General features: G+C 39.7%; 1 protein-coding gene and 1 long non-coding RNA gene across 4 annotated transcripts in view; one reads left to right on the forward strand and one right to left on the reverse strand.

The window, feature by feature from the left end:
• The window catches only part of COL4A4 (collagen type IV alpha 4 chain), a 66,748-nt gene that overhangs the window by 9,759 nt on the left and 35,655 nt on the right, over window positions 1-21,334 (reverse strand). For all 3 annotated transcript variants that reach the window (XM_071437532.1, XM_071437531.1, XM_071437533.1), the window contains exons 20-40: window positions 20,767-20,931; window positions 20,104-20,196; window positions 19,609-19,772; window positions 17,415-17,487; window positions 16,012-16,118; window positions 15,475-15,658; window positions 14,825-14,893; window positions 13,711-13,815; window positions 13,091-13,309; window positions 12,345-12,506; window positions 11,530-11,700; window positions 10,237-10,380; window positions 9,748-9,855; window positions 9,321-9,499; window positions 8,189-8,252; window positions 7,604-7,678; window positions 7,366-7,473; window positions 6,945-7,052; window positions 3,008-3,079; window positions 2,099-2,227; window positions 196-303 (exon numbers count right to left, since the gene is read on the reverse strand). In XM_071437532.1, coding sequence (XP_071293633.1) covers window positions 196-303; window positions 2,099-2,227; window positions 3,008-3,079; window positions 6,945-7,052; window positions 7,366-7,473; window positions 7,604-7,678; window positions 8,189-8,252; window positions 9,321-9,499; window positions 9,748-9,855; window positions 10,237-10,380; window positions 11,530-11,700; window positions 12,345-12,506; window positions 13,091-13,309; window positions 13,711-13,815; window positions 14,825-14,893; window positions 15,475-15,658; window positions 16,012-16,118; window positions 17,415-17,487; window positions 19,609-19,772; window positions 20,104-20,196; window positions 20,767-20,931 — 2,607 coding nt within the window. The remainder of the gene's footprint in view (window positions 1-195; window positions 304-2,098; window positions 2,228-3,007; window positions 3,080-6,944; window positions 7,053-7,365; window positions 7,474-7,603; window positions 7,679-8,188; window positions 8,253-9,320; window positions 9,500-9,747; window positions 9,856-10,236; window positions 10,381-11,529; window positions 11,701-12,344; window positions 12,507-13,090; window positions 13,310-13,710; window positions 13,816-14,824; window positions 14,894-15,474; window positions 15,659-16,011; window positions 16,119-17,414; window positions 17,488-19,608; window positions 19,773-20,103; window positions 20,197-20,766; window positions 20,932-21,334) is intronic.
• LOC139594903 (uncharacterized) lies at window positions 185-8,555 on the forward strand. Its single transcript, XR_011680774.1, has 3 exons — window positions 185-626; window positions 2,991-3,097; window positions 7,598-8,555. It is a non-coding gene; the product is annotated as an uncharacterized lncRNA (long non-coding RNA).

Genomic DNA, 21,334 nt, shown 5'->3' on the forward strand with positions numbered 1-21,334 from the left:
TAATCTGAAGATCTGCATTTTTTCCTTGGTTGGTTAGCCAGCTGGTGTTCACTTCTCTGTGTGTTCACTGAGGTAGTGATGAGTTTCTTTATTCCCTATGCACTTCTATACATTGTTTCACAGAGTAACCCTGTTATTCCTAGTATTCACAGGGGGTTTTTACATGATAAAAATGGGTATTTTTAGCTTTACTACCTCTGATGCCATCTAAACCAGGCAATCCTTGATCACCCGGAGGACCAGGGGAGGCACTATCAGGAGATCTTCCCATAGGTCCAGTGGGTCCAACAGGTCCTCTTCTACCTAAGGGATCACATTAAAAAAAAAAAAACCTGAGGTTTTTCTTTTTAGATTACAGACAGAAGTTAGTAAGTAAAAGAATGCTGACATGAGAAGTCATGGAGGTAATGTATGGTCACACTTATATACCAAACATACCAGTCCCCAGGCTAACGAGGCCATCTTGTCAAAGTGAAAATATTAATTATCTTTTTGAATTTTTTAATTCTTCCCGTAAAATCTGTGTAGCCTGAGAAATACATCATCCCATGTTGGCACATTGCCACAGAGCCACACAGCCACGTTTTCCTGAACTCCAGCAATGGGAGAAATGATAACAATGTAAGGTGAGTGGGGGCAATGAAATGATTCTGCCTGGGGCAGGAAAAGTATTCACAGATTGTTCCTAGCAAAAGGGAGTTACGCTGATTCCTAAAAACCTCTGTGAACAAGATGAATTTACTAGCCTTAAATGCATTCTTTCCCCCAGTCTTTAATCTGGATTTTTCCACAATAAAACATTTATGCCCTTACTTGTGACAGGCAGAGTTCTCTGCACAACACTTTTGAACAGTTGCAGCTTGTTAACATGTGGGTTGCATTCTGTTGCCTTCTCTTTTCTACAAAAAAACAAATCTAGTTTCTTCAGTCTTGCTTTTGACCCCATCCTTCCATTTACTTTCTGGTGAGTTTTCTCCTTTTTGTCAAAGCTGGTCACGACTATCAAAGACCTTGCTTATCCCATGTCAGACAGTGTTAATGCTTCTCAGAATTAAACCTGCTCTTTTTTCCTCAACAGCACAGTTCTGTTGACTCCCCTAGTCCACAAACAAGTAACCAAACTAAGAAAAATTATTGTGTCTTCATTTTAGAATAATTCACCTCACCAGATTTCACCTCCTGCTATTTTTCTTCCATGTGTTATGTGACTGTGGCAAGGTCTGGCAGCGTAAAGCTGATGTCACTTCTAATCACAGGATTGCTGAGGCTTGAGTGGGCCTCTGGAGACTTCCTAGACCAGCCCTGCCCTCAAAGCAGGATCAGTTAGAGCAGGTTGCCTCAGGTTCTGTCCAGCTGGGGTTTGAGTATCTCCAATGACAGACACTTCATAACTTCTCCAGGCAACTTGTTCAATTCCCTTCACAGGGAAAATAAAACTTTCCCTTATAGTTAAGTAGGATGTTCTGTATGTTAATTTGTGCCCATTCCCTCTTGTCCTCTCACTGGATATCACTATGAAGGAACTGTCTCTAGGTCCATCCCATCAGGTATTTACACATATTAATAACCTCCCCCTGGGCCTTCTGTTCTGGACACAAAGCAATTCCCCCTCTCCCCCTCTCTCCAGTCTCTTCACTTTCTCAGTGGCCCTTCCTTAAACACTTGATTTTTCCCATTTCTGTGCAGTTCCTATCTCATCAAGCTCTAAAATAACCACTGCAATCTTGTGAAGCAGTTCTATCTTCCAATTGCATCAGAACAATTGATAGATTCACTGTAGTTCTGGGACTGCCAGACCTTCTGCACTCTTTTTCTTCAGGAATTTCTTCCCAAGTGGCAACCCTACCTAGCAGTTCCCTGAGTACATTCAAGTCCATAATTTTCTATTTTCATTCTTTCCTATAACATAAACCAGAAATTCTGGAGTCTCTGTATCTCTACTGGAAACATCAGCGTGTTACAACAGAAGTGGTTTTAGGGAAAGAATCTTCTGAGTAATGTTCATATTAACCAGAGTAAGGGCCTTTAGAAAAAGAAATTAACTATGAGCTTAATTTCTACACTGCAGAGCAGCACTTTGGAGAAAACCTTTTCTTACCTGGAAATCCTGGGAATCCCCTTTCTCCAGGGGGGCCTGGAATAGAAATACCAGGCCATCCAGGTTCACCTCTGTCTCCTTTTGGTCCAATTTCTCCTGAGTATCCTGGGGGCCCGGTCTCACTCTGACCTTTATAAGAAAACAATTACGTACATAAAGCTTACAGCGAGTACAAATACAGATGTGCAGAACAGAAATACCAGTTGCAGATGTTCTTCCTTGCAAGGGTTGCCTAGTGCTGTTTTTCTGGTTCTCTCTTGGAAGCTGGATAGAGTTTTGTTGAATCTGGCCCTAATTCATCACTTTCAAAGAAAGTAATCTTTTTGCTTGAATGCTCTTCTTCAGGGGTTATTTTATATGGTGTCATTATGGTAACTTGAAATGTAAATTGATTGCATGGTTCGAAATTTAATTTTCTATCAGCATATATGTGCAATCTTTAGGTAGATTATAAGCAATGCTTTTTAACAGTGCTTCAAAAGCACCTTTTGAAAGTTGTGAATACATCAGCATGAGTGAAATCCACATTCCTCTTGAGTTTGAGGCACAACTCCCATGGACTTTAAATGGAGCTGGGATTTCACAAGTCTCCTTTTAATTTGTTAGTTTTATCTTTTGCATATTTGAAAAAAAGAGACTTGGCTCTCCTTTGAATCATCTGCACTGAACTTTTTAATTTTATAAACAGCCTTGAAGCATTCCAACAAAACTATGTGAGTAATGGAAGTTTGAAAGTTTTTCCCACAAATAACTGCAGGTGTGCCATTTAGCATACTTTAGATTCTGTTTGAAAGTTTGGTCTGAGCCTTAATGATATCTTCTGGGCAAGGCAAACATCAAAATAATATGCACCTTTCCTTGCACATTCAGTCATGTAGATTTTCTGTTCCAGATATTTCTCATCTTTACCTGGAGCTCCTGCAGAACCCTTTTGACCTTTTAGTCCATCCAAGCCATCCAGCCCAGGAAGTCCAGGAAGACCTGAGAGGTGTTACACAGGTATGACTGACCAACAATCCATTACAGGCACAATTAAAAATCAAGCCTTTTTTTAATCTGACAACACATACTGGATCAAGATGGGGTATTTGCTGAATTCGATTGCTGGCAACTGCAGATGAAAGCACATTGCAGTGCAGGCTTTTTGGAAAGGCAAATGTGAAAAGTTTAAAAATTGCAGTCATAATACAGTTTCACATCAAAGCAATCAGAAAGCACAGCTTTTAATCCTTTAGGTACTTCCATCCTGCAGCTAGCAGATTATGGGCTAATCTATAGAGAACCTTCTGTCTGTGGCTGGACTGCCTCTGCTACATGTGGTTGCTACTCCAAAGCTCACTGTGCTATCACTTCATGGCCACTGATGGGGGTGCAGACACTACCTAAGATAGCTGTAAAGTTGGAACTTCTTTACAGCTTCTGTTCAAAATACAAGTGCAATTTACCTAGCAGAAAAAGAGGCTAAATTTCCACCTGGCTTCTTTTCTCTGGTCCTGCATATTTCACACAGAAAACTATGCTTTTTTGCATCGCTCTATTAGAAAAGCTCTTTGAACTGAACAGCACAAAATCTTTGAAGACAACAAATCTATAACTGAAACCTCTGGTGATACATGGTAGTATATAGAGCAGCTCTGTCACTAGTGATGTTCACTACTAGCACTGGCTGAGTGTTTGTGGTAGTCAGACATAACTTTTGCTTTATAACTTGTGCTTTTTTGAAAATTGCTAAAACACAATAAATAAAACAGTAGATGGCACTTTTTAATCCATTTTTAAGAAAGTTGAACTAATCTAAGGTTGTGTTTGTTGTTTGCAGTCAAGGGTAAAAAATATCTCCATGTCATCAGTGCTTTTTAGTTCCTTGGTTGTATAGATAAACTATCAAATGTGAGAACAAACATTTCCTCAGTGCAGACAGCAGTCTGTCTCCTGGTGATAGCAACAGGTCTGGCAAAACTGATGGGTCATTTGTGACAGGTTTCAGAGAGGTTTCAGAGACAGGAACAGAATTGGGATGCCTCTTGGTTCAGAGAGGGACACCGATCATCAAGGAGCTGAATGATACTGTCAGTGCCTGCTCCTGTCCCTGTTCCACTTCTGCTGCTCATCTCTGCCTCCCTTCCTTGCCCATCAATTCCTCTCCCTGCCCTGCAGGATTTCCAGTCCACTTGCAGTGGGTTTCTTCCAGAAGCCTGAATTATCTGTGTGTGTCTCCTTTCCTCTGGCTCCTTCCTGGCACAGAAGATGTAGGTTCTCTGTTGGGTGCCTGTGCTCGTCCCAGCATGTCCTGCAGCTCACCATTTGCCATGTATCCAGAGCAGGCATCCTGGGGCAATTTATTGCTCTACTTAAGCACATAAGAACAGATATATTTTTTAAAGTTTATAAACTGGTCAAATTTGGCAAGGACAAATTGCTGTAGGAACAGCAACACAAATACCCTTCATCAACTGCTTCACCTGCCAAATTTAAGTGTCCCTAGTTCAGAGATGGGTCATCTGAGAATGAAAAATAAAAAAGCCCTAGAGTTCTCTAGCAGGCGCATCAAAAATTGTAATCATATAGCTTTGTTCTCAGAAACTGTAGAATTATTTTAGTTAAAATTTAACAAAGGATGAATGTGAAAAAATAAATCCAGTGTGTAGCAAACACCAGCCTGGAAAAATTTTAAATCCTGAAAATTTTTTGAGAACCTGCAAAACATTGATAATATGCTCTCTGTGGAATCCACTTTATAACATGGGATACTAGTAATCTGACCTGTAATATCTTCTATGACCTTAATTAGCTGGTTTTTAACTTTTCTTGACATTCTAACTTTCATTCCTGCTTTCTGTAGCCTTCCTGTGCTTTGGACATGTTCCCATTTTAAAATTTATGTAAGAGTTGCTTTTGGGAATTTAATAGTGGTATTTTAAAATTTCTAAGAGCTCCTAACTAATTTTGGCCCCCAGGTCACCATTTAAAACTTTTTTTGATCTTTGGCTCATTCTGGCAAGATTGATGGCTTGGTTTTACTTGCTTTCTAGGGAATTTCTGACACATTTGCCAACAATCCATTATAATATCAGCACTTGTACTTCTAGATTTTTGGATTGCTATGGTCCCATATTTCTAGGTACAGCTGAATTGGCTGACCTGAGCATGAACCACTGTTTCTGTGTTGTACAGCCCAATTCAGCTCCTACTCACACAAGTCCTCCTGGTGATGGTCTGAGTATTACTTGCTCCATCAAGGATTACTCACACAAGTAAGGCTTGCCAGGCTAAGCCCTTAACTAGTAAAACAACTGTAATAAAGAAAATGGGGTTATGCTTTAATAGATTATGTTTAACTTTTTTTTTAAATCTAGAAGTTCTTAAAAATCTAAAATTTCAGGCAAAGACCTTTAATGTAACTGAGAACCAATGAGACTAATGAGGCCATGTACTTAGCTATGAATTATCCATTTCATTTCAAATGCTTGCACCAGCACTTGTTGAAAACAGCACCAAGATCTATACATCCAGTTGAATTGGAATTCAAATACCAGTCAGTTTTCATTACTGGGTGTAGTTTCAAAGGTATTAACCTTCTTTTCAGCTAGGCTGGCAATACATAGAATCCTCATCTTAGCAGGCAACTCACTCTCTAATAAATTGTCATTTGGGACTGAACTTTTCCCTCTGCAGGACGTGTGTTAATGTGCAGGACTGGGGATAACTTCTGCACAATATAGTAAAGAAGTGTCTTATGGCAAGAAAGAAAAAACCTATCAATTATGAAGAAGTTTGCAGCAGAAGAACGCTTTTTTTCTTTTTTGACCCCTTTCAGACATCTCTGCCTTTGTTACAGCAAATACTGCTTGCAACACTGAAATGTTCTCTTGCACATTAAGTACCAGCAGGGAATCTGTCATGACAGTTTAAATCAGCACTGCTTATTTACTGCAAGCAATCATAAATTGTTCCCTTTTTCATTTGAATTTTCAGTAACTTGTAAGAAACCTTCTCAATTTGTCCTTAAGCTGAATTTGAAAAAGTGGAACTATTGTCCTCTCTAACCATTTTCTATTGCCCCAAGTGTTACTTTACTGTGGCTTCTGTATATGGGTCACTAATCTTCCTGTTTGGGAACTGGTTATGAGGCACACTATAACAGACACAGGATACAGAGCTGATAACTTTCTTTAGGGAGTATTAATAACTTACAATTTCAATTCTAAATATAGTAAAAGTTAATAATGTTCTCCAACAAAAACAATTGTATAGATGAACTGACATTCAATCTAAACACAACAATCATTGCAAGAAGTGTAAATTAGGATTTGGAGGAAACACTTCTATGCTAAATACTTCAAAATCAGACAAGCAACAAGAAAACCAACAATAAAATGCAACTCAAGTTATCACAATTTGCTAAAACAAATTTGAAAAACAAAGCTGTCATAGCAGCCTGCTGGGTTTACAGAGTAACAGTGGCACTCCATGGTGAAAATGTAGAGCACAGTGTAACTGAAGTGAAGCAACTGAATTACTGCAAACTCCTTTTTCTTTCCTAAAGTTCTGCTCTTGGTTACATCAGCGAAGCCAGACTGTTTCTTCCTTCCTCCTTACTCATTTTAGATTGTAGCCCAATTTTCCAAAGTAGCATTTCTGTTACTTATAAAGGTAATGGGAACTGGCCTAAGTCTAGGCAGTTTAAGAGATCGCAGAGTCCAAATCACAGTCGCAGTTAGGCCTTTTCCATTTTCACTACTGAAAGAGTATTTATGTTTGGTACTGTCCCATTGCCACTAGAATGGCACTGTATATTCTGTTTACCTTTTCTTTTATTCTTATATTCTTATTCTTACATTCTTACCTTTTCTGCCTTGGGATCCAGGTAGCCCTTGCAATCCTGGAGGTCCCAAAATTCCAGGTTTCCCTTTTTCTCCAGGTTCTCCTGGCAATCCTTGAGGACCTGTAGCTCCTGAGAGTGAAAGAAACCCCTGTGAATATGTAATTCTATTAAACCGTTGATTGTTTCCCCATGCTTTGCAGCACACAGCTGTGTTAACAGCAGTCCCTGCACGTGTTTGGGGATGCAGGAAGAATTGAAGGGACCTGCTCTCTGACAGTGAGCAGACAATTGCTGCTATAGGTACAGAAATAACTTTCGATGTCCCCCTTTGTATGAGCTCTGATTTCTCCAGCCTCTTCACAGAGATGCCTCAAGTGCCTTCTCCTGTTCCATGTATCTTTTGAGCTATTCCATGGCACTATTTCTTAAACTTTGGCATTACCTGGTAATCCAGGTGGCCCTGGATATCCTGGGTCACCCTTGGAGCCTGGTCTTCCAGGCTGTCCTTGGATACCCGGTAAACCCTTCTGCCCTGGAAATCCACGAAGTCCTTAAAGGAAAAAAAAAAAGCAATTGCTACAGAATGGCTCAAAATGCACAGGAAGCAGAGCTCCCTCTAACAAAACTTAGAGCAAATTAATTTTTAAGTCCAATTTTTGTCTTCAATCAAACAGAGGTACCTGGCAATCCTGGATCTCCCAGAGACCCTTTCTGACCATGTGTACCAAGCAGAGGAGTTGGGTCACCTCTCTTGCCTGTTGAGGTACAATGAATTCCATTTTATACAAGCATCCTTTGCATCCACAACACCAAAGCTGGACACTTTTGTAAGATCAGGAAAGTCATTAACAGATATAAACAGCTACAGAAGGGGCTAAGAGAACCCAAAATAAGAATTGCTTTGGCACATGCAAATTATGACAGTTCACTTTGTTTGCATTTTCTATTATTTGATTTGACAAATTTTCCATATTCATAAGAATGTATTTGTACATGGTTTTGATGGAATTTTTAAGTTCTATGAAATTTGACAGGAATTTACCTTCTAAATTACCAATACCTATTTTGAAGGAACATGCTGTTAAAGAATATACTGAAATCAACTTTTGCCTTCAGGTAAGTAAGACTTGTTTTTAATTACATCCATGTTTTATGAGAAAAGAGGACAGAAGTGAAAATAATTTTCTAGTGAGTCTTCACCATCTATTCTACATATATCCTAACAATATTGTTCTGTTCACACTGTGTCTATATAAACTCACTACCTTTACATCCTTTGGAGCCAGTCAGTCCTGGATATCCAGGGTTTCCTGGTAAGCCAACATCACCCTAATTAAAAAAAAAAACCAAAATAAAAATGTTTGACATAGGATATGTGTAGCAGGAATGATCTGCAGGAGCATTTGGTTCTCTTAGCAAAGCTATATCTTAAGCTCAACAAAAATAATCTTGTCTTTGTTACATGTTTAATACTGGCAAACAACAAGAAACTGTAGGTTAGACTTGCTAATAATTTTGAATTTATGCTTTTATAGCTTATTCTCATTCTTGGCTCAAACAGCCTAATTTCCCCACAGATGGCTTGAATAATTTGATTTAAAAGGTACCATAAAATATATATCAAATATTGTTGTATGTTACCCAAAATTTACTATAAATATTAACTAGAAATATTGAGATGTCACAATAAAAATGTAGATTTCCCAATTTTTCTTTTTGAATAATGAACTTTAATCAGCGAAGATCAAACAAGCCAAGCAAAAGTACATCCCTTTACCAAGAAAATAACTGTGCCTTTTCCTTTATGTAACATCACTGTCTACCTACCCAGCATACAAGAAGTGAAGAATTATACCCTGCATGAAATGTTTGTGTGGTTTTGTGTATTTGTTCTTGAGCAACACTGCTTGCCTGGGCTCTGCCTGGGGCAAAGATGATTTGCTTTGTCTTGTCTGTTGCCTTGGTCACTTCACACAGCAGGATATGAAGAAGCAGCTAGATATTAACTGCATAATTGTGCTGCTGCTGTGTTATGATCTCCGTGCTAAGTGGTTTGTCAATGTGCTCTTAAGAATAATCTTAAAAACTTGATTGTGCATCTGGTTTTTGCCCCCCTGTTTAGTGTAGTGGAGCCTGGACTTCAACCATGTGGCAAAGCACTACATCAGAACAGGCAGCTAGGAGAGGTCCTTTCCTGACTCCCAGCACAGTTCCTGCTAAAATGTAACCAAGGCACAGAAGTTTTTCATTAGGGAATTTACAGTTCCTACTACACTGGCTGTCTCTTCTCAGAGGGAACATCTAATGGGTGAGTACAGTACAAGCACCCTTCATCATATTTATTAGAGGTAGGAGAAAACTGCAAAGTCCAGGACACTTGACTACCACTCTGTTTACCTGGTCACCTGGTTCTCCTTGAAAACCTGTCATTCCTTGAAGGCCTTTTGGTCCAGGCAAGCCCCGTGATCCTGGAAACCCCATCACTCCAGTGTCACCTTGGTCACCTGGTAGTCCTGGAACACCATTCTTTCCTGGAAATCCTCGTGTGCCTCTCAAACCAGTATTGCCTTTTTCACCTGAAGTTGATTGCAGAACAAGATAATGACCAGTCGAGTCAAGCCCCAGTGTTTGACACTGATTTTCAACATGGCAACGCTTTCACTCATGGTGTATTGCCTTAGTGATAACCCAAAGAAATTATACAGCCAGTTTAGGAACCTGTAAACATGGCTGGATGTTACTGCAGCCTGAGTCCACACTGTGAAAAGCACCAGTGGTTTATGTCAGAGGAATGTGTGTGTATGCAGGGCTTTCATGAACTTACCTGTGTCACCTCTCAGTCCATGCTCCCCAGGAAAGCCTGGGTCCCCCCTTTGGCCCTTCTCCAGACGGAGGTTAACGCAGCCGCTGTCTCCTGGAGGCCCCCTCTCACCTTGGAAGTAACATATGCAATGTAAATACATCCCCACAAGTGACATGTCCTGAAAATCAGTTTGAGGGGTGACTTTCCTAATAGAGAAAGTCTTCAAATACTAATGCGGTTCTCAGTTTTCTCAGCAGGCTCACTGCTGACAGAATCTGCAATCCTTTCCTTGATTTTCTGTTTATTCAGTCATAACCCAGGTGATATTAAATCAGAAGAATTAGGAAAGATTATGAAATTATGAAAGACAGCAATTTTGAGTTGCCTGTGATTGCATCTTGCAGATGACTATTCTCTTTCCTATAAAAATTAAACAGATTTTTAACACAGTAGTAACAAAATTAAATATAGCAGCAATATAACTAAAGAGTGAAGTGGATTTTTACAAACCTTTCATTCCCATATCTCCACATTCTCCACTAGGCCCAGGTAGACCCATTTTTCCTTCTTCACCTTTTACACCAAAGATTCCCACTGGGCCTTGCATTCCCGGGAGTCCTGGGAATCCCTGGGGTCCTTGAATGCCTTTGCTTCCTGGTAATATGAAATGCTTTATTTACATGTTAAGTCTGATTATACTGCTACTGTCATATTCTGAGGAATAGTATAAAGCAAAACCAGGATGTTTAGAGGGACTTCTTAGGAAATCATCAGAACAAGAGAACCCTTAGTTGGAGCATGGCTTCATGCCAAGGTCAAACTTCTCTTAAAACCCTGATTCTACTGAGGCAAATTGCCTCCTCCTACCTGCAGTCAGCCCCTGAAGATTTAGGCTGACCTTACTCCTAAAGCAGTTATCCCCAACACACCACCAGATCTTGCATGTGGCTACTGGATTATGGGGGCTTTGTTCTGCTCCCTGTGCCTGCCCTCCAGCTCTGGAGGCTGGTACCCAGAGAACAGTTGGGCTTGCCATTAAAGACTGAGGCAAAGAAGGCATTAAGTACCTCAGACTCTTCCTCATCCTTTGTCACTGTTTTGCCCCTCACATCCAATAAAGGATGCAGATTCTGCTTACTCCTCCTTTTGCTGCTAATGTATTTATAAAAACATTTTTATTGTCTTTACAGCAGTAGCCAGATTGAGTTCTAGCTTGCACTTTAGGCCTCTTGATTTTCTCCCCCCATAACCCTGATACATCCTTATCCTCCTGAGTTGCCTGTCCCTTCTTCCAACTTCAAACACTCTCTCTTTTTTTCTGAGTCAGCTAAAGCTCTGTTCAGCCCAGCTGCTCATCTTCCTCACTGGCTCATCTTTTGGTGCATGGGATAGCCTGTTCCCATGCCTTAAAAATCTCCTTCTTGAAGAATGTTCAATCTTCCTGGACTCATTTGTCCCTCAGGACTGCCACCCAAGGGATTTTGTTAACCCTAAACGTATTCCTCTTATAGCATATTACAACCTATTACAAATAGTCAGGAAATAATATATAGAAGTATGTCAGTGTTGTAAAACAACTGAAGCACCAGATGCACCAAGATGCATCAAACTATATTCATCCCTTTGTTTTTATCATATGAGAAAGAACAAGGGATGCTTCTATGGGATTGACTCTACCCTGCTGCAGTTTTATCCTTGAAGTTGGAAAGGGAGGTGAGTGCAAAGTACTTGCTAATCTTAACATCAATAAAAAGGGCTCCCTCTACAAGAGAACTTATAGGGTAGTCTGCATATGTAACATACCTGTTTCTCCTGGGAAGCCAACAGGTCCTCTATTTCCTGGAAGTCCTGGTGGACCTCGTGAGCCTGGAGGACCTGGGAGACCTCGTGAGCCCAGAGAGCCTTTGAGACCTTTGATTCCAGGGGGCCCAGCCAGGCCCCTGTCTCCCCTCTGACCTTTAAAGCCTGGTAAGCCTGAGAAAGAGAACTTCAATCTATGTATGTAAAGGCAGGCAAAAGTTACACAATTGCATATAAAAAGTAGAAAGTGATAGATTTGTTATAAATTTGAAAATCATCAAACATGGCAAAGTAAGTTGAAACCTTTTTTTTACTATGTTGGAGTTCTTGCCCTGCCTATATTTTTCAATTGGAATGTTTGTTTTCTCGCATTTCTTTAGTGACAGACAATAGAAAAACACTGTGAAAAATCCCTACTAATAGGTAAGTACTTTTGATAGATGTCTCTCCTAGCTCTTCCTAAATAACACTTCTATTGAAGAATTAGGAAGATAAAAGCATCACAGCAGTGACAGGAGCTCAGTTAAGTTACTCAGGACAACAGATATGAGACAACTCTTTGTTTATTACTAATAATGAACTCACTGTGATTTGGCCAGTTAAGGAACAGCATGGGAAGGGAAGTTGGGATACACCTGAGATGCACAGTCTACGTTCCCTGAGTTTAAAGAGCTGTGCAAAACACAATGTACACCCCCAGTAATGAGCAGCCCCCATGGCAATATTTGTCATGCCAGCCACAATATCATGTGATGAAATCTGGCAGAAAATATGTGCAAAGCTTAGAGCTGTGAGGCAAAATGCTGGCTGTTGTGTACCTTGAGGTCCTGGCAGGCCCATGACACCTCTGAGTCCAGGTGGTCCTGGTAAGCCTGGGACACATGGTGAGCCAGGGAAGCCCGGACAGCCTGGTGCTCCTACATCACCTTCTGGGCCTCTAAAACCTTTGGCACCTGGAAATCCTGGGGTACCAGGTTGTCCTGGAAAAAAAAAAATTGTTAGTTCCATTACTCACTGTCCCTCAAAATTCCTAGTTTTAATTTTGAAATGTACATGTTAGGTTACTATAGTATCTTATTTATCCTCTAGTTTTTGCATAGTTTGTGAAAAGTGATGCTTTTCTGCAATTTAGAACTGGCTGTTGTGGAGAACTTCTTTCTTTATGGAGCAAATACAAATTCAACCCTCATCTATAGGTACAGAAGAGAGTTTCTGATGTGTAGGAGCAGAATGGGACTAGCTCACTGGCCTGCACCAGGTGCACAGCACTGGCTCAGTTCTGTAGGTGCTCCCTGCACTGAAGGATGGGTGTATCTGCTTAGGGCCAGGCAAAAGGAACACCTGTAAAAGGAAACAGCGATGTCCTCTATGGGGTGGGAAGGACGTGGTGCTGTGGAGACACCACTGCAGCAAACAGCAAAATGCAAATGTAAAAGCAGGGAGCAATGTTAACAGTCACCATTATGGATCTGAATGAGAGAAAGTTTTCTCTGAAGCAGGAGCACCTTTGCTCAGATATTGTCCTTTGAACATGTGGAAGTGTTTCACAGAAGCTGGCTCATACCTTGAAGTCCAGGAATGCCTGGATTACCCCTTGCTCCCCGTGCACCAGGGGGTCCTGGCAGTCCCCTGGTGCCTGGGATTCCTGGAGGGCCATATGTGGTGTCACCTGGAAGACCTTTCTGACCATCTGTGCCAGGTGGACCTGGAAGGCCATTTTTGCCATCAATTGTAGATCCTCTTTCACCTTCATCACCAGGATCACCAGCTGTGCCTCGAAAGCCTGTTGATATGATTTTTAAATTCAGATAGAACTTAATTCAGGAGTTGTTCAGGGTTTTTTGTTTTGTTTCCCCACCCCTCCCAAATGTGGAATAATGTAGTCCAAATTTAGCCAGATTTAAATTGTGACCTTGCAAAGAAAAATAACATCACAAATTAAATTTCATGTTTCTTATTTATAGCTAATGATACATGAGGATTGAAGGAGGTAGTTCCTGTGGGAAGTGACAGGAGTTTTCCTTGGGGCAGCATTTGTCTTGAGTACTGTCATTCTTGTCTGGTTCAGTGCTCTCTGGACACTGAGCTATTCATTTCAATTCAATTCTGCTTTACCCTACCCTACCTTTCCCTGCATTACAACTTGCCCAGCAGCTCTCCCAAATTAGGGAAGGCACAATTCACCTTCTGGCCCAGGGATTCCTGCTCCTGGCCTTCCTCGATGGCCTTTTTGCCCATCAAAGCCATTTGGTCCAGGATGCCCAGGGAGTCCTTTTAAACCTTTTTGTCCTGAAAATCAAAATTAAATACATAAAAAGGCTGTCAGAGCACTAAAATGTGTGATCTAAGGATTTTATCTTTATTCCATGCAAATTCATATACTTTGAAAACCAGCTGATTTCATCTGCTTCTAACACTTTGGGCAAGAGCCACTACCCAAGTCAGAAACAAATGCATGGTTGCTGTTTTTCTAAATGAACATGTTCCCTATTCCATTAACACCAGACTGCAAATCACCAGTGTTAATTAGGAAAAAAATATTTCCTACAAATTTTCATGTGGTCATGAAACAGTATTAACCTAGTGAATGACAGATGTCAGCTCAAGTTCTTACTCTCTTCTGTGCTGTGTCCTGCTTCTGGAATGGTGCAGATGAGCTCAGTACACTCATGTCTGTATAAATTTTTGTTCCCACTGATGTCAGGGAGCTGATTACACAGCTTGAACATCCACTCTCTCCATTTCTTCTAATTTGCTTGGATATTTCAAATGTCTCGGAGGCAATCACAAGCAACACTTTGCCAGTTCCTGGGTGAGTTCTTTGAATTTAAATTGAATAAGTTGAATGATGATAAGTATTGAGATTTTAGGGCTCAATTGCAAGTTGCCATGAGCTATACAGTTTTAGAAATTACAGACTTGGAGCATATCTTTGCCTTGCACATCTCTTTCTCCTGGTATGGAGATGTACATACTCTAGGCCTTACCCAACTCCAGCCATATTTTACTGACTCTCTCATGCATTTTCTTTGAGGCAGGACAGAGTTTGAAGCTACCTTGATTTAATTATTTCCATGGAGGCTGCCTGCACACCTTCTGATGGTGCAAATGGCAGCTGTCTGGCTCTTGATTCTATTAGAGACTACATTCCCGTGTATTTGCAGTTTTACATTTTGAAACACATATTTTGTTGAAAAACTAGAATAGTGTAGCTTTTTAGGATAGCCTCTTTTGTTTAATTAGCAACTTAAAACTCCATTTCAGTATAAATCAAAAATTATTCAATGCATAAACATACCTTGAACACCTTTAAAACCCGGGGGACCTGGATTTCCAGGATATGGTGATGTAATGCAGACAGTTTCACCTGAAGCAAGAGGGAGAAGAAACTGGCCTATTTGACTTTAGATTAACTGGAGTCTGAACACTTACTGTAATATTTCTGGGGAACTACCCAACCACATGTGCAAATGTGCAGTGACTGTTTTTGCACATGTTATTTCCATATTACTGAAGTCTTGATGGGGAATCTTAAAATATATTTTTCTTGATACTTCCTATGAAACACTGGTGATATTTCAAATTGCTGTTGAAACAGTTGTATTTTTTATACAAAAATTTTAAGGTTTTTTATAAAAAAAGTTAATTTTTTTTAATTGTCATGGCAATTTGTTTTACAGTACTCTCTATTGCAAGAAAGAAATAATATTTTCTTTTAAATTCTATCTACAGCTATCAGTGTAGATTTTTTTTTGCCAAGCATTTTTATAACCAAGAAAACCAGGCCAAGCAATAAGTATAAATTGTATTTTCCTATACATTAATATTATTTTCACTCTAAATGAATAGCACTATAATATATAATACATATTAAACCATGATGGATGCCACCAAACATCCAAACATGTATTTTGCTATTTCATTCTTAACATAAACATTCAAAATTACCTTTCTGGCCTTTTGGACCAGGTGGCCCAATATTACCCATATCACCAGAGTCTCCAGGGCTACCTCTGGCTCCTGGAGACCCAGGAAGCCCCAAGCCAGGCAATCCCATCTGGCCTTTTACCCCAGGAGGTCCCGGGAGCCCAGGGGATCCTTTGTCACCCGGAATTGCTACTCCAGGATCGCCCTGAAATATAAATTCTCAGTAAGTAACAAGAGCTAATTTCTCTCCTTTCTTTGAATATGAAAAAGCAAGCTAGAGAATTATCTGGAGAAATACTTTCATAATGGAGAGACTACATGGATGACATTAGTATTTTTAAATATTCAAAGGCAATAGGAACAAAGGGGTTTGTGTATTTTTTATTTTCTGACCCTGTAATATTGGCACACAGTATATGCAGAGATTATCATCAGGAGTACCAAAATAAACAGTAATGCTTACAAGAAACTAATTTTTTAGTACATAAAAACTTTCATAACCTTTCATAAGATAATATGTCAATTGAAATGGAAAAAGTCTGGGGAAGTCAAACATACCTCAGCTCCTTTTTCCCCTGGCAATCCTAGTTCCCCATCTCTGCCATCAGGACCTCTTTGGCCTGGAAATCCTGGAAGCCCAGTAGGTCCTCTTTCACCTTTTAATCCTTAAAATATTTTTTGGGAAAAAAAATAATATTTGCAGTAATTTTAGGGGGATGAGGTATTTTTGCTTAAAGAAATTCTGGGTAACTGTTGATCCTATCTTCATGATAATTCTCAGTCCTTGAATTCACATTCCTTAACAAGGCATTTTAGGCTCAGGAAGGCAGTTTGTAATTGGATACCTGATGGAACACCTTGGTCTCTCTGTAAAAGAGATGTTCACAGGCACCACAGGAATGTGGCTTTTGTCTGTGCTATACATAGAGTTAAAATATTTCACTATTGAAACACATCACAGATTTATTCTTGATTTCAGTGAAGTCAGGATATAGCAGTGCTATATGATACAATAGAATATTTGCATCAATATTCCCCAAAGGTTTTTGTTTTTTTCCCCCATGGATTTTCTTGCACCAATACTTATGAGAAAGTAACTTTTGCATTAAGGACAGTAAAACTATTCTAACACAAAGATTCATTCTGCTGTGTCAAGAAATCCTTTGCAAATAAAAGCAAATGTTTTCCCCTGTTCCAACATCTGTGAAAAAACCCACAGGCATCCAAAGCTAAGCTAACTTTTTTATAAACAATAAGAAGGACAGTCTTCTGTGAATAACTATTTTAGCCTTTCTAACTAGGCTTTGCCATCAGATTGCTGTAGTTTATTGTTCTCTTTTTCTTTTGCTTTTGCAAATCATAACCATAACTGTAGAGAGGTTTTGATCTATTTAATTACAAGAATTCCAGTTGTGCAACTGGTGGCCTATTGTTTCTCTTCAATGCCTGGTCAAGAGTAATTTTTAGAAATAGGAGAGGAATCTGAATAGTAATGAGACTGAGGTTTTCCTAAGAAGGATGTTGGTGGCCTAATATGAGATAACAGCTATGATATTGGTATATGATATTGGTATATGACAGTTCAGGAGGTAGCTTCTGTTCAATAATATTTCTTCATTATTTCACAGTATTTGTATTCTGCTTAGTCTTTGTACAGACCTCTGGAAGACCCCAATTATCAAATGCATGACATGAGAAGTCATTTGTTTGCATTGATAACATGATGCTTAAACTGTTTTATGGCTCAACTATAGAGAAAAAAACCATAAAACACTGTGTTGATCTTGTGTTTAGCAAGAAGAGATGGTACCAAGAGAGCAGTTTGGATATATATTCCCTCTAGGTTTCAGTAACTTACTGAGCTAATGGATTTAGTAAAGAGTAAATTAATGTTTTGCTTACACTATTGCCTAGATATTGTATAGGAAAACAAAAAGGTTAACAGTAAAATGTGTGTTTACCTTTTATTCTAACTCTTCCTGGATCACCCTTCTCTCCTTTTTCCCCATGCTGTCCAGCAGAACCAGGAGTCCCCTTATTGACAAAGAAAAGAGTTGTCAGTTATCTCCAGCAAGGAATCAAAGTGGGAATTGAAGGGAAAATTAGATATCTATCTCTTGCATGGTTTCCCTAAAAAAGACCAATTAAAGTAACCAAAAGGATGCACTGGTCTCTTTTGATGGTCAGAAATAGGAGTGTGAATGGCACATGGTCTTTTCAGGCTCTGCCATGTACACAAATACACAACTGTGCTGCTTTTGCATTAATTGATGTTTGGTGAGGAGGGAAGAAGCCACCAACAAAATTATTTTCTTAGGGGAGCTGCTGAGAGCTTCCTCCATGCCTAGTAGCACCAATCAGTGACTCATTTTGAATATTGACACTTTGCTAAAACACTAGAAAGCTGAACATGCCTCCGTGCACACGCATGTTAAAAATGAACAAACCCTGAGAAATCTCAAATTGGAAAACCAAAACCACTACAACAACTGAAAGAAATTGTAATGCCAGAGCATTGGGCCCACAGCTGCACAGATGAGGGACTGCAAATGTAATATCAAATGATTCATTATCTCTTTCCACTGCAGACTTCAACCCACAACCCACTGAGGAAGGGAGTCTCTGGAGGGTGGTGACTGCTGGATGAGGCTGTGCTCCCAGAAGTGAACACAGCAGGAAGTGATGTTTTTTTTTTTGAGAGAAAACTCACAAAGCCAACAATAGAAAATTTCATCTAGTTAGGTACATTATATTCTTAGATGGATATATGGCTTGACAGGTTTAGAGGGCAAAATACTTTTCTATATTTTTATGCTGATTTTTGTTTTCAGATGTCCAAGCAGGGTGTACTATTCATATCATCTTTGGTCAAGGTCTGATCTTGCAACAGTATACATGGATCAAGACAACCCTGTGAAATTTACACAGAAGTAAAAGGTCACCAAGGTACAAAAACTGGGGTATTATTTAGGCAGCTTCCTCTGTTACTCAAAATTTTTCCCTTAAAAATAGGTGGAGCAAAACCAGTTTATAATGTGATTGACAATTTTAAATCCGGCAGCAGACTTCTGAAAAATGTGTATCTGAAACTAGAAGTGACTATCTGTTACAAAGTCTAGATCTTCAATAGGCAGTGATAAGTTGTTAGTGTCTGAAAAGAAAATGAAATATTTGGGAAGAAAAGAGAGCAGAAAAATGGTCCATTAGACCAAAGCAGTTCTGTACTGAAGTGAATTATTTCCTTCCAAAGTGACTACTTTGTCCTTGTTTCTCAATTAAGTAACCTAAGAACAGCAAAATTCAGGACAAGGCTTGAAGCCTTACTTCAGAGCCACAAGGGCTAAAATGTACTCTCAAAAGGAACAAAAACAGCAGAATGTCACATACACCACTCAGGTAATAGGGTTTTAAGAAAAAAAAAAAAAAGAGAGCAAATGTAAATCTTCCAATGAAACAATTGGAGCTTCAATGAGAGCCCTTCCACCTCCTTCTCTCAGACTCACAATGGATTTGTTTGCTTTTTTTTCTTTTGAAAGAACATGTTCTGGAAACTTTTAAGCAATTCCTTATGTGACCAAACAGTTCTGCTATTAAAACAAACCCAAATCTCATAAAACAAAAACCAACCAAGAACAACAAAAAAAGGCACAAACCCTCTAAACTTGCCCCTGAAAACAACCCAAAAACCCAACCATAATGCAACGGTTATAAAGCAGGGCATATCTATATCTATATAGATATCTATATTTTCAAAGAAAAACCTCTCACACACAAGAAAGTGTATTAAAAAACCTTCTATTTGGCATTATTTTGGCAGGCAGCATCCTGGATATACATTCCATATGTCGGACCAGAAGTAGTAGATCAAAATCACAGCAAGACCAATAAATTATCATATACTGTATTCCTAAAGCAGCTGGATTAAGTGATATTTTGAATTACTGCTCACTCTGGGGACTAAGATAAACTATATGAAGCACATTAAAGAAAGTAAGTCTACTCCAAAAGTAAAGGCTTTTTTCCCTAGACTGTAATAAGCTAAAGTAGATAAAAGTTCCAGATAATCTTTCAGGGCACTTTCTCCACCATTCTGCTTAAATGCCTGCTGAGTTGAGAGGTTGATGTTGTTTGCTGAAGCTCATGAGAAGCACTCACAGGAAGCCCTGGTGATCCCACTGCACCAGATAAGCCTGGGTCGCCCTTTTCTCCGTGTCTTCCAGGGGATCCCATTTGTCCTTTCCTTCCTGGAGTACCTGCAGGTCCTTGCACACCACGGGCACCAGGAGGACCAGCACCACATGAGCAGAGGCCTTGACTTCCTACATGAAAGTGTCAAAATTACATTGAAACGGCTGAAAAATTATTACACAAAAAATAATGCTGAGCTTTTTCTTTTCTGTGTGAGTAGTGCAGCACATTTAGACCATTTTATCTCATGTTATCTCACCTGGAGGGGATTATCAGTCTCCCTTTACAGTGCTGAGTAACTCTGCACTAACAGGACTCTGCTGACTCAGAAGCCCCAATGCCAACAGTAACTCTGTACTTTGATGGGCCTCAGCCTCCAAGTTGCCATGAACTTCTTGCACATTTAGATTTGACACTCCTGGCAAAGGTTTCATACTCAAATTGTTATCCAGGCCAACTTACCCTTCTCTCCCTTTGCCCCTTTTCTTCCTGGAAGGCCAATCTGACCTTTTGGTCCAGGTTCTCCAGGGATCCCTCTGTCAGTACAGATTACACCTTTGAAAAAACAAAATTTCCAGCCAGTATAAGTCAGGTTTACTGTTTCCCCAGCTTAGGTCATGTGTCCTCCTCTCCCTTCTCTTGTTATTCTCACATAAGAAGTTAGAGATTTATTAAATGCTTTACAGGTTGTTGCTTGTAGAGTATACTGCAACAGACTGTATGTCTAGAATTCATGTTGACACATTGCTTCTCATTGCTACTGTTATTTTTTCTACTTAAAACTTTACTTTTTTCTTTTCTAAAGGATGCAGATTTGGGTTTCCTCCTCAGTATTTTAACTTGAACAGTTAAAAAATGGTCTATTGGACCAAAGCACTTTTAAAGTTTAATTTTAATATGTGTGTTACTTTTGTGGGTTTAAATCACCCAGAAAACTATGAAAATCTTGAAATCTCGCTGATCAAAAGCCAATAGGACAAATATAGTTTCAACATCCCATGAAAACTTTGAAATAGCTGTCAAAATGCACTTTTCACTTCTCTGTATTTGTAGCACCAACAAAAGCAATGGATCTATTAATCTGCAGAATTCTATTCTTGTTATATGAATTGCTGGTGAACCTACTGGGTAGTCCAGGTAAGCCTTGTCTTCCTGGCTGCCCTGGTAGGCCGGGTGGTCCAGGAAATCCTGGTCTTCCTGGGATTGATTCACCTGTTCCAGGCAAACCAGGGTCCCCTTGAAAGCCTTGAGGTCCTGGTGCCCCACTTACTCCTGGCAGGCCAGGAAGACCTGAAAAAAAAGAAAGGTAAACACCCACACAACATGAATGTGAGATATCAAGGAGGAAACTCCAGACCATTCAGGACTGCCCTGAAGAATAGCTTCTATATAACTAATGCTTGAATCCAAATCCTTAGGTTTTTCAGGATCCACAAGAAAAGAGGTTCCTGCTGTAGACCTTCAAATATTTCTTTTCCTCCTTCCCTCCATTATCTCTTTTGCAGACATCCCAGTGACTCCAGCTCCTCATACAGAGCAAAGCCATCCTCAGCACATCCCTTTATATCTTTTTGGGATGGAAAGCGGACATTTTAAGCACAGCACTCCAGACACAGTTATACCGTGGATTTACCATGGTAGTATTCTCCTTTGTCTTCTGTTCCTTTTCTAGTCATTCCTAATGTTCTACTTG

The sequence above is a fragment of the Agelaius tricolor genome, unplaced genomic scaffold, assembly GCF_023055355.1.
Source record: "Agelaius tricolor isolate 1412-34295 unplaced genomic scaffold, bAgeTri1.0.p SCAF_12, whole genome shotgun sequence".
NCBI lineage: Eukaryota > Metazoa > Chordata > Aves > Passeriformes > Icteridae > Agelaius > Agelaius tricolor.